We start from the raw sequence: 17,352 nt of genomic DNA, 5'->3' as shown, positions 1-17,352 counted from the left end.
GCAAGCTTTCTTCTGGAGTTTTTTAGATTACTTTATTGTTGATCCTTAAAAAAAATACTATAAATAAATTTGTCGTTACTTGATATAGGCTTGGTATGTTATTTCTAGAATCTCTTTTGCCTTGTCCTATTCTGGTTTTGAATTTCAGTTACCAGTGTTCATCCATTCTCTGTGGGTTTGTTTGGGTTTGGGGTTTGTTTAGTGGTTTGGTTTTTTTTCCTCTGATAAGATGTAAACCTGACTGAGGAGCCACCAGCTTTGCTATCATCTGCTGGTCACATAAACCTGAGGGCATCTGGAAGAATTTCATCAGCAAAGTTTTCCTTAGGGAAAGCACTGTCTTGTTGATCTGACATACAGAGCTAGAAACCTTTTCAGGGTTAATTGCAAGTCGTGCATAAATAGAGATGATTTTTAATGTAACATAACAAAGAACTTCAGTCATTCTGGATTCAAATGTTAAGTTTTACTGTTGTGACAGCTGATGCGAACTCTTAAATACACAACACTGTATGTGCGCTGCATGTTTTGTGGATAGGTTTCTTATTGCTGGTTTGTTTATACAGTGAAGCATCAGTATTTGACCGTTCTAGTTTAGCTGACCTTCTAGGATGATAGATCTTTTTATGGTTTTTTGTGGCTTCAGTTAAGTAACTTATAAACTGTTTCTCTCTTTTTTTCTCCTTCAGATATTTCTTTTGATTGTTTTCATGTGCATAACATTGCTGATTGCTAGTCTTATCTGCCTTACCTTACCAGGTAAGTCTATTATTGAAAGACTGCAATTAAAAACAGCTCAGCATGTTGCCATGCTGAACAATGGCTGATGTTTTGAAACCATTATTTAAAGTATAAAAAGAGAAAACATGGAAGATTATGTCTCATTTTTAGTGGTACATCATCAAATTGCAATAATCTAAAATCTAAATTATAGAGATCTTACCTGTGTTCAAGTGGCAGAAATTGCCATTTCCTTTGTTGCAGAATAATTTTCTTTTAAGGGCAGGGCTCCAAGTGTTGAGACAATCTCTGTAGTAATATTGAGAGAAAAAGAGAACTGAAATTCCTGCACCTGCTTTACCATTTAGAAAAGGAAAACATGTAGGTTGTTACCAGGTCTCCTCAGTATCTTCTTTATTCTGAAGGTGTGTGTCATCATGACAGGTCACTAGGAGACTTTGAAAGTATATACATGGCACTTCCCAAATATGTATAAATATGTATTTTAACCAAATGGAAAACACTTTTTAGGGTTTTTTTAATAATTTGGAATAAATTAAGAATGTAAACTCATTTGCATTTTATAGCCTGGTTACCATAGTACCATGTCATTTTTACTTCCTTGTATTAATGATCCTGAAGTCAGTAACTTGAGATCAGAGTTACAAATTTTGTGATGGTTTTAACAGTAGTATATAAAATAATTCCACTACAATATTAGTGAATAGAAACACTATTAAAAATGAAACTTAGCAAATTAGTTTCTCATTTTTGTCAGAGAGCTTCAGAAGTCCCATCTTTAAGTAAATCTTAAAAAATTATGTAAGGCAGTGAAACAACCCAATCATAGCTCATATTTAAATTCAAGCTTATGCACTAATCCATATTGCTTTTGCAGTTCTGAAGATGAGTGGTGAGGTTCTGAATAGTGCAGTATTCAGTGCTTTGTTTTGCTGTAGTTCAGATCACATTGCTGGTGTAATTGAAGATGTAGGGGAAAAAAAATTCTTTGTATGTATTTGGCATCATCTAAGTAACTATTTACGTGGTGCTTCACATATTCATGCTTTACGGGTATAGTACCAAAATACTGCTTTATGCTGAATAGTATTTGTGTGCTGATATTTAACAATAAATTTGATAAGTATTTTTTTAATAGGCATCCTTCCTTAATACATCAAAAAGCATTACTCTATTTAACAGCGTTTGTGTTTTCAGTATTTGCTGGCCGATGGTTAATGTCATTTTGGACGGGAACTGCCAAAATCCATGAACTGTACACAGCTGCCTGTGGTCTTTACGTCTGCTGGCTAACTATCCGAGCAGTGACAGTGCTGGTCGCCTGGATGCCACAGGGTCGTAGAGTGATTTTTCAGAAGGTCAAAGAATGGTCTCTCATGGTGAGTCTTGAGAAAAATTTTTACTGAATTGTGGAAAAAGCCAACAAAACTAGTTTCACTTTTGCCTGCAGGTTTTACTCTGTAATGTATAGTACATTTTCCTTTCCAGACCATTTTGTAGCTTTTGCGGCTTATGTTCCCATTGCATAGGCTATCTGTATTTTTGGGAGCCATTTAACATAATGTTAAGCAATAAGTATAAATAAGTTTGCATATATATCTTTAAATGTATGTGTGTATGCTTTTCTGTTTTCCTTTAAAAGTGACTATGTTGCATAGTATTATTCTATACGTGATGTATCTTCTAATGCATTTATGTTTTCACATACACCTGGAAGCTTAACTATTACTCATTTAGCAAGTTGATACTATTAAATCAAAAAAAATCCAGTAAATCTGATAGATGATGATGAACATGTCTCTACTAAGTTGCTTGATGCATGTTTTAAGGAAGATCTTTATGATTTGTCAGATCTTTGTGATGATCAAATAAACGTTTTTAAAGAAAATATCCTTTCTTATTACCCAGAGTTCAGATTCTCACCATGGCAACAAATTTATATGCCACCTTTTTATCTTGGTTTTAGTTTTAGGGATTACGGTAGATTTCTTGCCTAAGTATAGTGATTTTAAACATTCATAGCATAAACAGAACATTGTGATGATTGTGCTTGTATTTTGTTGGGCTATGATAGACAGAAGAGCAGCGTGTCTATTTAATGTATTAACACGTGTCCCAGGTATCTCATCCATCATTTCAATCTAAGAAAACTTAAGCTTGTTTAAGAAAAAATTCAAGTATGGTAACTTCTAAGTCAAAAATACTCCATAATGAGTGAATTCTTAAGGTTTGGTTTTCACTGGATTAAAATTGTCCATTTTGGAAAGATTCTTCTCCAATTTTCCAACCCACAAGAATAGTCAATATAATGAACTACCATTGGCTAGTACTCCCTACTGATAACAGTCGAAGGTGATTTTACCATTTAAAACGACATGGACACCAATAGGAGGCACAGTCATGCTTTCTTCTGGAGGGAGCACAGAATAGGACCCAATCTTGAAAACTTTCGTTGCAAAACTATGTATGTAATAATTATTTCTAGGTGTGTATATGTATGAAGTAAAGGTCTGTGTGTGCTTTTTTTTCTCCAGCTTTATCTGTTTATGTAGTTTGTTACATTTTGAAGTTTAAACAAAAAGTATCCTCTGCTAAGCATATTAATTAGATATCTTGGGTTTTTTAGATAATGAAGACATTAATAGTGGCTATACTGCTAGCTGGTGTGGTTCCACTTTTGCTTGGTCTTCTGTTTGAACTGGTCATTGTTGCACCTTTGAGAGTTCCTTTGGATCAAACACCTCTCTTCTATCCGTGGCAGGTCAGTTGCTCCCATTCTTCTCCTACTGTTGATAGATTTCTTTATTTAGAAGTTAAGATGTATGGGAGTTCTGGCTTCATGTTGATCCAGTGCTTCAGAGCATTTTCCACAAGTATGTTTCTATGTGGCAGAGAAGACAGCCAGTCTGGATGTGAGGATTATTTACACCAAAAGGATATGCTTAGGACTTTTAAGTATGAAAAGCTGAACTTTATGGGATGACATCAGAGGACCTTTGCATTTCAGTGATCAGATAAACACTTCTTTCAGTAGCATAATTGTAGAGTTATATACGGAAGTTAATATAGCTGTTATGTACGTGTGCACAGTCATACATATTCTCTCTGACCTTTTTGGAAAGCTTTCTGCCTACAGTTATGCAGCAAGAGGTTCAGCTCATCTTTGTTTTCCGTACAAGATTCAATGATGATACACACAATGATTGGAATTTTAAGATTGTTTTGATCTTAGGTTGAGTGTCAAATCATTCATAAAAGATTTTGAGGTAGTTTTGGTTTTCTTCAGTTAAGTTTCCTAGAGTAAGGGAGTGCAGACTTTTTTCCTGCAAGTTGTTGGGAGCTGTGAAGGTACAGTGAAGTGAGTGACAAATTCTTGCATCACCTAGGCTGAGTTATGAAAGAACTTGTAACTCAAACTGTAACTGAGAGAACCATAACTCGAAAGATCTAGAATAGATATTACTAAATTACAAAGTGTTCAGGGATAGTGAGTGATTTTTCTAGGCTTCCCACAAACAAACTTTCATTTACTTTCAGCCATAATACAAAGAAGAATTTAAGTGCTAAGTTAATTATTCCACTATTTTATAGTACAAATATACTTTGGAGGTGTCTGTTTAAGTAAACAACTAATAAGTCAACATATCATATAATTGCAGTGGTAGATGATCATGGTTTCCAAACAGTTTTGGAAAGACTAGAAATTCTAAAAATTCTTAATTTTTGCATGCTAGTTCTTTAAAAGTGTGGTATTAAATATACTGAAAAATTTTATTTTCATGTAGCAATTCATATTTTGTTTGAGCTTTCTCAAAATATTGGATGAGAGGGATTTGAGGTTTGCTCTAAATTAACAAGGAGCTATTGAAATCAAGAATAATTTCAATTTTTCACAGAAGAGAATGTAGTTATACAAATGTTACATGTTTGAGGAAACATGAAGCAACTTTAACAATCACTTTTTCTGCAACAAGTTTTAAAATTTTTTAATGTATCTAGGGAAATAGATATTAACAAAAGCTGTGTTTTCAAATAATTGGTTAAAGAAAATACATTTTTTCCTCAGTTTAAGGAAGTTAATAAACCTGTGATATCTCAAGTCTTACCAGTTCTGCCGCTATTTATTCTGCCATGTCAGCCTGTACTTTGGATTCTATTTTTGGTGGGTTTTATTGAAGAATCTCTTACAAATATCTGTTGTTCCAGAAAGGATTGACTCATGATGTGTAGTGTTTACTAGAAGCCTGTAGTTATACTGTGTTCTTTTAATACCACAACGATTATTGCATGGAATATGTTAAAACATAAGTTTTCCTCTGAATAGTGTAACATTCTTTTGTGAAGAGTATTGCTTTGAGCTTTTCTCACATCAGATGGAGTTTTGTGAACAATTAAGATGTAAAAAAACCAAAAATCCTGTTTCCTAACTTGTGTGGCATCTTTATATCTTGTTGCTCTTATTTTTTAAAGGAATCAAAGCACCTTATTTCTAGGTAACTATTACAAGTGTTAATTAGTTTGTACAGGAATGGCAGTCTATTACTCTAAGTGTAATGCTTTTGTTTTCTATTTGCCTTTGGCTTAATAGTAAGCTGATTTTCCTGGTTCCAGGGAATGGAGTGTTTTACAGATGATAATTAAGTTTGAGAGCATCCTCTTTTTCTTAGCAGTTTGCAGAAGATGTCACCTTTTTTAAACAATGGCCTGTGTAAATAGAAAAGTAATTAACTTTTCACTTATAAGTAATATTAACAAGTTGTTCTAAAAGCTTTTGGTTGTTAAACTGTTTAAAAATATATTAACGCTCACAGCCCATTTTTGCCACGTTAGGACTGGGCTCTTGGAGTTCTGCATGCCAAAATAATTGCTGCCATAACACTGATGGGTCCCCAGTGGTGGCTGAAAACTGTTATTGAACAGGTAGGAAAAAATTGTCCGTGTGAATTATCTGTATAATACACTTTGAATGTTGTTTGAATATCAGAAAACAGTTACTGTTGAAGTAATGGAGTAACTTGAGTAATTGATTAAAAGTCAACTAGTATTGTAGAATCCTTTTTAATTGTATGGCCTAATCCATTAAGGTACACTTAACAACAAAACAAAAATAAACCTCAGAAATCTGAAATCAAGAAAATGCTGCATGTATGCATATGCAATTTTATCAGGTTTGTATTAGAGTGAGAAACATCGTTATTTCCTCAGATGAATTCGCATATCCTAATACTGGTCATGGTTTATATCCACCACTCAAAAACCGAGTATTTCTGTCTGCTCCAGAGCTGTAGAGACTACCTCATGCATAGATGAGTGCATATGAAATACACCATTTCCGTTCCCCTGTGATTATGCAAAACAGAACAGTTTCTGTGAGCAGTTCTGAGTCACGTGGCCTGATGCTTTCTTTGGCAGGGGTATTTTTTCTTGATTATAGCCTTTAAGTTCCATGCTAGTTGTCTCAATGAAGTATCTCAATTGTTTGTCGGAAAGTAACTATTCAGGTCTGCACTATATGTAAAGCCTGTGGTGCATGTCCTGACCTCTGAATAAAAGGTGCCTCACTTGATTAAGCCGAGCAGATAGTCTAGTTACTAAACCATTTACTTATCACTTTACGCCTTACACAGAAGAAATGTAGTCTTGGTTCTGCGAGCATCTTTTGATGCGTACCATGGCTCTTCCTTCCATTTTAAATGCTGTCCCTAGGCCTGTTTGTTATTGACGTGCTCTCCTGAGCCATCTTTAGAAGTGGTTACATACAGGCTGTGGGACAGAGGCCATTGTCTAGCTGTATGTGGTAGCCACTTGAAATCTGTCTTTTCCCATGATCAGTCTAGTCATGCTGAGACCTTGGGTCCTGGTAGTAGCTGCAGAAACTCAAGAATTGTGGAGTCTCTGTCTTCAGGCACAGACTCCATGTGCAGAGGCTCTGGTCTGCCCATCCAAGTACAGAATAAGATCCTATTTTCTGCCTGTGTTACCAAATTTAATAAATTTGCTCTGTTAGCATACACAGGATCCTCTTCCAGCAAGTTAACAGCTCAAAGCAATCCCAAGTCACCCACAAAACTGCCATCTGCAGCTCTGTTAAATGATCTTTCAGCTGGTCTCTTGTACCTCTGCAACCAAATCACTATGCTATTCCAGATCAGGTTGCTCTCCTGGGCACTATTTAAATAATTTCCTGGAACTCTCATATTGTAGATTGAGTTTTTCCTTCTTTGACTGTGAACGTCATGGTTTTCATCAAGTTGGGACAACAGTTTCCTCTTGTAATTGTGTAGAACCTTGTAGTTACTACTGTAAGTGCAAAGCATGGCTTTCTTGATTGATCCATTCTGCTTTTAACTTGTTCTTCTTAGGTATATGCAAATGGGATCCGTAACATCGATTTACATTTCATAATCCGTAAACTGGCAGCACCCGTAATCTCCGTTCTGTTACTTTCCCTGTGTGTACCATACATCATAGCTTCTGGTGTTGTACCGTTATTAGGTATGTATACATTCGGGATGCCTGTTTATCATCTGATGGTTTAGAGCAATGTAGATACGTCTGTGGAAATAAAACTTAAAGTTCTTGGTCATTAAAAAAAATGTCAACAAAACCCCCCACTATTCTGCCAGCAAATGTAAATGCTTGAGGATCACTGTGTCATCTTAAAAGTTTGGGATGTTTTGAGAAATGGAATCATTACTCTGACTGGCTTTTTAATAAACCAAGGGCAGAATACATCAATATATGAGGCTAACTTACATTTCCAACAGCAGAAATGTAGATACATGGCTAGTTTGGGAAAAGGATGATAAGGGATTTCTTCTTTGGACAATAAAACTTTAATTTTCGTTTCTCTTGAGCTATACTGAGCTGAGGACATGTTTTCTGACGTGTCAACGTCTAAAGGAAACTTAGAACAAGTGAAAATACTGGGTTTGCTTTAAGACTTTCAGTATTAAAATAAAAAGTAAATTGTTAATACAGATTTTTTTTCAGACTTTCCTATCCCTTCATAATTGAGGGAAATAATTTTATTAGAATCAGAGTAGATGTGCTTTCTCATCAACAGTTGCATTTTGCTAGTTAGTTTTTACGTTAACATGTTCAAGAAGTGCTATTTTATTCTTCAACCTCTCACTTGAATGTACACTTTCATAGTGTCAGCTTTTTTCTGATATGAGATATACAGAAATTGTTGAGCAAGAAGAGCTGATAAGCCAAATTTCTTTTACTGTGGATTTCCACTGTGTTAGTAGAAAACTTTCAGCTGTAATGTTTCTGAGATAACGAAAGTGTTACGTATGTCACAGCCCTTGTACTGAAGTCACAGTGTAACAAAAAGTACAGAAGCAGAAGTGCATGGGTTACTGTAGCAATGTTAGATTATGTGAGGGTTGTGTCTTGTCTTGTAGGAGTTACCGCTGAAATGCAAAACCTAGTTCAGCGACGGATTTATCCTTTTCTGCTTATGGTGGTGGTTTTGATGGCAATTCTCTCCTTCCAAGTCCGCCAGTTCAAGCGCCTTTATGAGCACATTAAAAATGACAAGTGAGTATGTAGTGTGGGTTTTTTACTTTTTCTGCTTTAAATTGTGGTAACTTCAGATTGAATTGAGGTTGTAGATATGGAGGGCTGAAAGAGATTTTAAGAAGCTTTATAGACAAACAACCCGCTGAGGCAGACCTAAACTGCTCTTGGCAAGTGTTTTACCTGTGGTTCAGCTAGATAAACACAGGAATAGACTGTCTTTATAATTGGAAGACACTCCCTTCTGTTTAACTTGAATGTGTTTTGGCACAAGTGAACCTGATTTATTGTTCGTCTCCCCCATGTAGTCTTGAAGGACAAACAAATGTAATAATTATGACATGTGGAAGTAAAATCATGTCTCAATCTGCTGCTTATAAAACCATTTCTTGCACCTTTTCTGCATATCTGGTTTTTCTTATTCTTTCTACTCATTAGTCCAATTAACCTGTTAAAGAACGTTCAGCTGATTTGATAGTTTGACTGTACCTAGTTTTGTACTGGTTTTTGATGTTGTCAGTAATTATTACTCTGTATTACTTAGATGCCAGATAAAATACTGATTTTTCTCAGTGTTTTTCCTGATTATCCTCTTAGTTTCTAAGCTTTTTGTGTGTGTGTGTGTTATCCTTATTACTTTTTTTGTGTATTACCCTAATTACCTTATGTGTTGCTTGTTTAGAAAAAAGAGGTTTGGACCCCAGCAACTACTCTTCATAGACTTCTTTTGCTTTGAAAGTGAATAAATGAGTTTGTGTTCATATCCTGAGTTACTCTAGAACAGCTTTGCTTTCCACCAACTGCAAAAGGAGTCAAACCTAAAATAAACTTCTTTGAATCATAAACCCGATACATTAAATTAATAGTATGTAGACATAATAAATGTTGTAACTAAAATTAAACTTTCAGCAGATCCATATATATTTTAGCACCTTTTATTTGATCAGCTGATTTAAATCCTGTTCCTCACCTGCCTTCACCTGTCTTGTGTTATATGTGGCCTACTCTAGTATGTTTAGGGTATCTGTATTGACAGATGGGGTTTGAGCTAAATGTTAGTATCTTTCAGGCAGAATGCGTACTGATTTCAACTTGCATTAATGTTACAGGTTGCTTTCTTGTGTAAATTAGGCATGTAAACAGTATACAAAGCTGTGAAAATACATCTAAATGTGAAAAATACTTTGATATTAAATGAACTTATTAAATGTTATAACCATTCTTGTAGACAAGAAGCTTGTACAACTTAGTTAATGATCTCATTTTAGGAAGTAAGCAAACATAGTCATGCTGGTCAGTAGAAGTGTATGGTTTAGAAACATGCTTAATTAAATCTTTCACATAACAAATTTCAAAATCATATACAAGTTTTTGTGATTCTAAACTATACTATAAATATGTAATGGTGGTTTGGTTATGGTACCATGAGAAGAGGAGCAGTGGTGAAAAAGTTTCTAAAAGAAATGGCAGGTTTCAGGAGAAGAATTCATAGGTGTGTATGGCTCTTCTATGTGTAGAACCAGCATACAAATAGGAAACATGGAAAGGAATTTAGGTGGCAAAAAGCAAAAGTGTGAAACGGTGATACAGCGGAAGTAAGGAATAAAGTGAAAGGTAGGAAAAGTGCTAAAATGATGAGATGGTGAGATGTTGAAACAGAATTTAAATAAAGGAATCTCACAGCCCTTAGGCCTGACATAGAGTAGCATTAGGATATTTTTTCCACCTTTATGAAAAATTGAACTGCAGTGAAAGTTCTTCCTTTACAATACTTTTTTCAACCAGGGTGTTTTTCATTGCACATGAGCTTGAGCCTCTCTTATCCAATGCGTGTTCTGCATTGTGACATGTTCTTTTTTGAACTTGGAACCTTACAAAACCAAATGAAAGTGCTAGTATCTGAGTAGTTGTTCCAGATGTTCAAGTGGCAGTGGCTCAGACAGGCACTGCAAAGATGCTCCTTGAAGTATCATCCACCAAGGGAGATGGGTATTTAAATAATGCAAAGGCACTCTTTATATTTCATTCTTCAATCACCTTATATATTTCTGAGTTGAGGCTGTAAACATAAGCCTGTAATGCCTGTATTCCATTATGAAATGCCTGAGTTTTGGAAAAAAAAGATGAGAATGATGAAGAGCATTAATCAGGGAGAGGTCACTTGCAGAATAACTTAGTGAAATGAGAAAACTACTTCTGCAGCAAAGGAGACAGAGTGGATTTGTGTTACAGAACTGTATTAACTGCCATTAATTTCTCACTGTTTTTACTATAATTCCAGGTACCTTGTTGGACAACGACTTGTGAATTACGAACGAAAGTCTGGTAAACAAGGCACATCAACAACTCCACCTCAGTCTTCACAAGAATAAGTGGTCATATTAAACATCTTGACCTTCCCTTTGCCTTTACGTCCTTTTTTTCATAGACTCTTCTTCAGTCTTTGGATATCTCTCCCAATAATACTCTCAGCAGTGTTTTGGCTTATGTTAGTGTCATCCAGATAGCAGTTAAGGCTCTGTCCCTTATCTGCATTTTCTGATGTTATCAATGCTGTCTGAGGTCTGTATATGTGTAAATAGAAGTATCCTGACACCTTAAAACCTTGGATTAAAAGGAATGTGCATTGTACATCTTTAAAAAAGTATATTAATTTATTAAATCCAGTTGTCACTTTATTTTGGACTGCTGTTCTGTTGACAATGTGCCACAAAGCAATAGTGTGAAGAGGCAAGATGTTTTTATAAAATTTGGAGCTTACTTTATGGTGTTCATAACAGTTCTTATTGTAGTAATATAGTATGATTTTTCATGAGTGGGAAGACCACACAGAGAATATCAAAAGTAAATAACTGTCTTGCAGTCAACAATGAAGTGGCTGTGCTGAGAACTTAATGAACTATGTATCTTGCTGTCAAGTCTTTTTTATTATTTTGTATAACACCAAAGCTGTTGTACATTTTTCTATTGCCTGATTGTTTTTCATGTGTCTGAGTTTGTAATAATGTACAGTTGCTGTTAAATCAAGAAAATATTTCCTCTCTTGAGAATTCAGATGTAGTTGTTGAGGTTCAGCTGGGTTTTTTCTCTTTGGTTGAGGGGGGGGTGGCAGGGGGTGAGGGCATAGGGGTTTGGCTTTGGGAATTAGGATTTCCTGAATTGAAACAGTAAGTAAAAAATTTACCACGGTAGCTGATGGAAGCATTTAAAGGTACCAAGGAAGACTAGATTAGGTTCACAGCTGAAATTGTAGCCAATTTCTTATCAATAATAGATTTTTTTTTCAGGACCTCAAGAGGAGGGATGAACCTTATCTGATGTGTTTGCACAGAAACAAAGAGCTTCAAATCTTTTTTCTGTGAGTCACCAAAATTGCAAATTGTAGTATGAATTTTATATTGCACAATTACTTTAAAAAAAAAAAAAAGACCCTGAACAATAATAACTGAAGTATCTCTATTCTATCAGAATTGGTCACTGTGAATTTTTATGGGAATAATATTGAGGAAATGATTTGTCACGTACCATTTATTTCCCGTGGGGCAGAGAAACACATAATGCTATTAAACAGGCAAGGAAAAGTTAGCAGATTTCTTTGCAAGCACACAGTCAAACAAGAGCCACCAATTCAAGTCTGTGTTATTTCTATATGTAGATAGAGTTCTTTTGCAGCAATGTTTGGGGATTTTTTATGTAGATATTTTAAAGTAAATACATAATAGTATTGCAAAGCTTTAAGTGGCATCAAATCACATGCTTAGATTGCAATATCCTTCCTAGATTAAATGGGGGAAATAAGTATCCATTGCAGTAATTGGAAAATTTATGGGGCATCTAACCTGCTACTCGGTACACTGTCCTTCGGTATTCTGTACTTAACCGTATGTGTATATAATTAATACTTGAAAATCTGGCAAGTGCTTTGAGAATGTCATCTCATTTTATTGATGTTGCATCTCTGATCTGACGTGTTTTTAGCTAGGGTGGTCCAGGCTGTTACAGTGCTAGTTCATTTTTTTGGTGTCTGGACTTGTGTTCTAAGGCAGTGAGCAGAAGCCAAATGCATCTGAATCTGGTGGCAGGAGGATTGGGCTGCCACTATCAGAGTCAGAAACTACTACAGAATTACTGCTGTCCTCATGGTTTTGAACCACAAATATTGCCCTATGGAGTGATTTATTAGGGAATTTCCAGTGAAATGAAATCATACAAAAATAACCAAAATATTTCTCTCTCATTCACTGTTGCTGACTGAATGTTAAATTGAGTATTCACCCCATATATTTTTGATGTGCATAAATATTGCATTTGATGATTTACAGTGGTGTACATTGTGGGACAGATATATTTTCACAATATTAAGTTCACTGGTAACATACATTCTTACTTATGCCGAGATTCTGTCTTTGACATATCCTTCTTAAACAGCTCCAAAATGGTCTTGCCAGTCAAATATTGCAAGCACTACTGTGCATCGTGCAGAATTTGCAGTAGTGTGGTTCTTGTAACTTTGTGTTTTTATCCAGACAAACTGGTCTTAACATTAAAATTTATTAAGAAAAAGCCTTTGTGCTGTTTCTTATTACTTTATTTTACAAGTCATAACAGAAGAAACTGAATCATGCCAGTCATGTAATTTGAGCTGCAGCTATTTTAATGTAGGTTGCATTATCTGTATTCACTCTTTGTTACAGAGAACAGGTTTCAAATCAAACTGTTATTGCTTTACAATCCCAGGTGCAGTTTGTTTCTGAAACTGTCCATTGTGAACTTTCAGAAAAATCTCATCTCCTTATTTTGACGTGTTTTGGGAAAGAAGAGGAAGGTTGTATAGAACAAGAATTAAATAATACTACTTTTGGTTTAAATTTTAATAGTTTGCCTTATTGTGCTGTATGTACTCCTCTGGCATGGAAGCTTGACAGTAAACATGTAGGTTAACTGGCTGTTACTGAGACAGCTGACGAGCTCTGTGCCGGTGGCTTCCATCTGTGCGGGAATAATGCAGCATGCAGTGGTCTTACGCTACTCTTCAAGTGGGAAAATTCTGTCCCTGGGTGTGTGCTCTATCACCACAATTTGTGTGGACCTTGGGTCTTGAATGGAGGGACTGAAGATACATACTGGCTGAATCATATCCCCTTTGTGGTGTGGAGAATCTGGTGGTGTTAGTAGTCCTACAGGCCTTCATCCAGGAACTGTCAGATGGCTCTGTAGCGATGTTTTGCATACCAAAAGAAGTTACCTGCAGCATGGCTTTGACTGGTTTTACCCAGATTATTTTATATTGATTAAAAATAGTTAAAACTCTGCATCCTCTCTCTGACTCCCCCTTCTCCACTGCATAAAGCCTAAATTACTTGGTTTTGTTTCTAAGAGCATTCTGGAACCTGTATTTTCTGTCAGTAACTTTCTCAGTAAGGTGCCAGCTCAAGCACCAGTTGCAGAATTCACATCGTCTTTCAGCTGAGTGCATTAATTCTTCCCTTGCTTTCCTCTAAGCTTGAGCCAAAGGTCTTCATAAAAACCTGCACTGTTGTTCAGAGAAGCCTGTAAAAAGCCCTTTCTTTCCCTTACCAAGGACGAATGACCGGTTTGTTGATTCCACTGCCTGGCACGCTGACTGGTGGTGTTTTGTTTCCCTGTACCTCCACTGTCTGCCTGCTCATTTAGGTTGGGCATTCTTTGTGGCAGGATCAGTGGTGGTGTTCTGCTTGCCCTGTGAGTGGGCACTGTACAGCCTGAGCAAAGAGTGGGTTTCTTGGCAGAAATATAGAATTACAGATAAGAAAAACATTAAACAGGGAACTGAATCTTGGTTGTGTAATGAAGTTGCGGATGCACAAAAAGGAACCTGTCTTCTGAAACAGATAAGGAAACAACTTTTACAAAGCATAATGGTAATAAGAGCTCTCTTCCTCTGATATTTCAGTTCTTAATTAGATTCACTGGAACCGAAGAGTTATGTAGTTAACAGCAATTTTATTAAGTCCATGATTGTTCCAAACAAGCTTCTGGTTTTACGTGCTTCGTCTGGAAGTCACCGTAAATTGAGAAACTGTATGCTGAAATCAAAGTTAGTCAGTAATGGAAATGCCCATAGGTCAAATACTGTTCCAAAACAATCCAGATGTTTTGAATTCAACTTAGTACTGAGGGATGGAGCAATGGCAACATTATTTCACAACTCTGCACATCAGTTTCACTGTTTATATGCTTCTTTGCTGTTAACTCTCAGGTGTTGAGTAGCAGCCAGTGCCAAAGCTATAGAAGCACTCTTGTTTGGTTGATTTCCTGGTTTTTTTGTCCCCTGTATAAGGAGAAATCAAACATGCCTGGAGGTGTCTGACATCAGTCTGGGGTGGGGTTGGGCACTTAACCTTCTTTGTCTGATTTATGCGAAGTCACTGTGCCTGGAAAATGACACTAGTTCTACATAGAGAGTGAGCAGATTTCGTTTTTACTTATGAGAACACTGCAAAGCTCATTATTTATTTATATAGAATAGATTTTATGCATTCAAACCTCACTAGTGAAGATCTGCCTTGGTGTACCTTGTCCAGTGGGTACAAATTGCATCAATGGCCTGGTGAAGTTTGGTACCGATGTGCTGAAATACTAAAAATGTAAAAATACTGCAGCATTAAATGGGGAGTGTACGTGGGTTATTTTGGCTAGTTGTGACCAGGAGCCATGGAAGCAGCAGCAGAATTTTGAAGCTGCGATCAGATAATGCTGCTGTAAAGTAACAATTATGTCCATGGTTATACTTTCAGATGCTCTTTAGTGGAGTAATCGGTAAAATACATGTGGGAAAGTACTCAGGGGATAGGAAGAATCTGAATTACTTCTTTCAGTGAAGCTACACTTGCTCTTTACTACTTGTGTACAGTTTGATCAGCATTTTCTTAACATAAGGTGTTTACTACCTTGATAACTTTGGGCCAAGAATCTCAGCATGATCAATCCATCAGTGTCCCTGTCACTGTGCCTTTCTGTGATCTCCCTTTCTTCCTTGTTGAAAGGGATTTGTGGACCTGACAGCCACATTACTTACCTGTATAATCCCAAGTTCCCTTAAACAACCTTGAATTAACCTGCATCACACCCCCAACCCTCCAAACAGAAGCTGAAGCCTCCCTCCCCCACCTATCTCTTTATCTTAATTTTACTTGCCAGCAGTCTCAGAGGTTATTCCATTCTTGATTAATTATTACACTTAGTCTTCGTCTTCTCTCTTTTGTCTCTGAATTACAGTAATTTTAAGCAGATGTTTTCGTGTAATTACATCTGAAAAGCATGCTACTTCAGCTAAAAATATTAGTTCCCGAAAGTATGACTTCTTAAAAAGGACTTGATATCCCAATGGCCAAACTTAAAACATGAGTACTTACGCACATACTTTAACTCTTCGGTTAACAGAAGAGTAAGGAGTAGAAGATGTCCCGTGCACCTGGTTGTGCTTGTAAATCAGGAGACTACGTAGTGAATATGATCATGACTCCTGCCACTGTGGATGTTTGTCACCCCATCTCATCCTGTTCCATCCTGTGTATCCCACCCCCCGCAGTTAAATACATGATGATCTCTGGCCAGTTGAGGTCAGAGGAGGCAGGAGGGCGGTGCCCACAGCAGCGTATCCTGCAGAGGTTTTTAAATTACTCGATGTAGTAGGTCTTCTTAATTTTTATTATGTGTAGACATTTATACAAAGATAAGCTTAATCATGACTTTATAGATTAAGTATGTTCTGGAGCAGCACCGAATTAATTGTTCTCACATATCCAGTTATTTTTCACTATTATATGAAAGTTTTAGCCTTTTGCTTTTTCCACCAGTTTGCAATTCATCTAAAATAGCATGTTTTAAGAATACACAGTTTTCCATTACATACTCATAGAAAAACTTCCCACCAAGATGCTGCATAATTTTATGACCGTGTTACGAGAAATAGCATGATTTTGCTGTGCTGAACCAAATAGATGGAAGAATTGAGGGTATGGCATTTACTTTTTGAGCATTTTTAGGATAGTTCCAAGTGTGTCCAAGGACTGTGGATGAGAGATGCTGCTGTTTGCCTGTTATCCTTAGACGCCTTTGAAAAACTGCATTGTGAAATTAATTTAGTTACATTCCATTCTGTAAACCCCTGCGGACTAATGTTTGCTACAGGTATTTTTTAGTATCATAGTGTTCTTAATTGTTTTAAAGCATCAACCCGTTTAAAGAACAGGTATGTCATGGCATGTCAGATGTTCTGTTTTCATGTAGTTGCAGGAATCTGCAAAGCATTTGGAGGCCCAGTACTTGCCCTGGAGCCTGTGCAGAGTATTCGTGTTTTATGAAAGATGGAACTGTTGTTAATGTGCGCTGTTTGTTTTCCGGAGAACACCGTCTTACCTTTGTCCTGCATGGCCTTGCGTGTTTATCAGTGGGGATGTAATGTGGATTAAGAAGAGCTGGCTTCAAATAAGATTGTGTTCTTTTTCAGTGCCTGTTTGGCCTGTTTCTAGCACGCAGCACCCAAGTTTCTTTGGAGCAATGGCTTGTGAAGGCTCTCTGGAGAGAATAATCCGATTAGGAAGTTCATCTGAGTGCTCGGGCTACTTACAACCTATGTCAGAAGGGACAGGAGGGGCACTGCTTCATACTCGAGGGATGCACTAGTGTCTTTACAGAGTACACCATTCTGGTTACATCTGGTGCTGGTTTATCTGCAGTGGAAAGAGCAGAGGTCTTCTAGTCTTCCACCTAGGCTTTGAGGCAGAGAGGGCACTTTGGCTCCTTGGCGTTCTGGAGCAGTGGGAAGAGCCCATGCTGCTTTGTCGGCAGGCGTTGTGCCAGGTTGGGGGCCAGAGGTGCTGAGGAGCAGCTGGCACTGGTCCTGCTGCGCTTGGTGGGGGCAGTCCGTCAGCAGTATTGCTGTGCTGAGTTTCCGGGGCTGTGGAGGCTGCTTGTGGCTGGTGCTCTCCTTCAAAGCAGTAGCTCTGCCAGTGACAGGAATTTTAGGGAGTGTGTTGCCCTGTGTCTGGTCTGCAGCTCAGACAGCGTCTGTTCACATCGCATCCAGGCCTGGAAAGGAGGTAC

General features: G+C 37.0%; 1 protein-coding gene across 1 annotated transcript; it reads left to right on the top strand.

Annotated features, from left to right (window-relative positions):
- Positions 1-651: 651 nt before the first annotated feature.
- Positions 652-11,256, top strand: LOC104500289 (E3 ubiquitin-protein ligase MARCH6-like; the record flags this gene model as incomplete). The annotated part of the gene is made up of 7 exons (XM_010143906.1): positions 652-759; positions 1,939-2,120; positions 3,368-3,502; positions 5,572-5,661; positions 7,104-7,236; positions 8,151-8,286; positions 10,547-11,256. Coding segments are annotated over 7 exons (875 nt in total), but the record flags the coding sequence as incomplete, so codon positions are not given.
- Between the last annotated feature and the right edge of the window lie 6,096 nt (positions 11,257-17,352).

The sequence above is a fragment of the Buceros rhinoceros genome, unplaced genomic scaffold (genome assembly GCF_000710305.1).
Source record: "Buceros rhinoceros silvestris isolate BGI_N320 unplaced genomic scaffold, ASM71030v1 scaffold42249, whole genome shotgun sequence".
Lineage (NCBI taxonomy): Eukaryota > Metazoa > Chordata > Aves > Bucerotiformes > Bucerotidae > Buceros > Buceros rhinoceros.
This window is presented reverse-complemented; position numbering and strand designations above follow the sequence as displayed.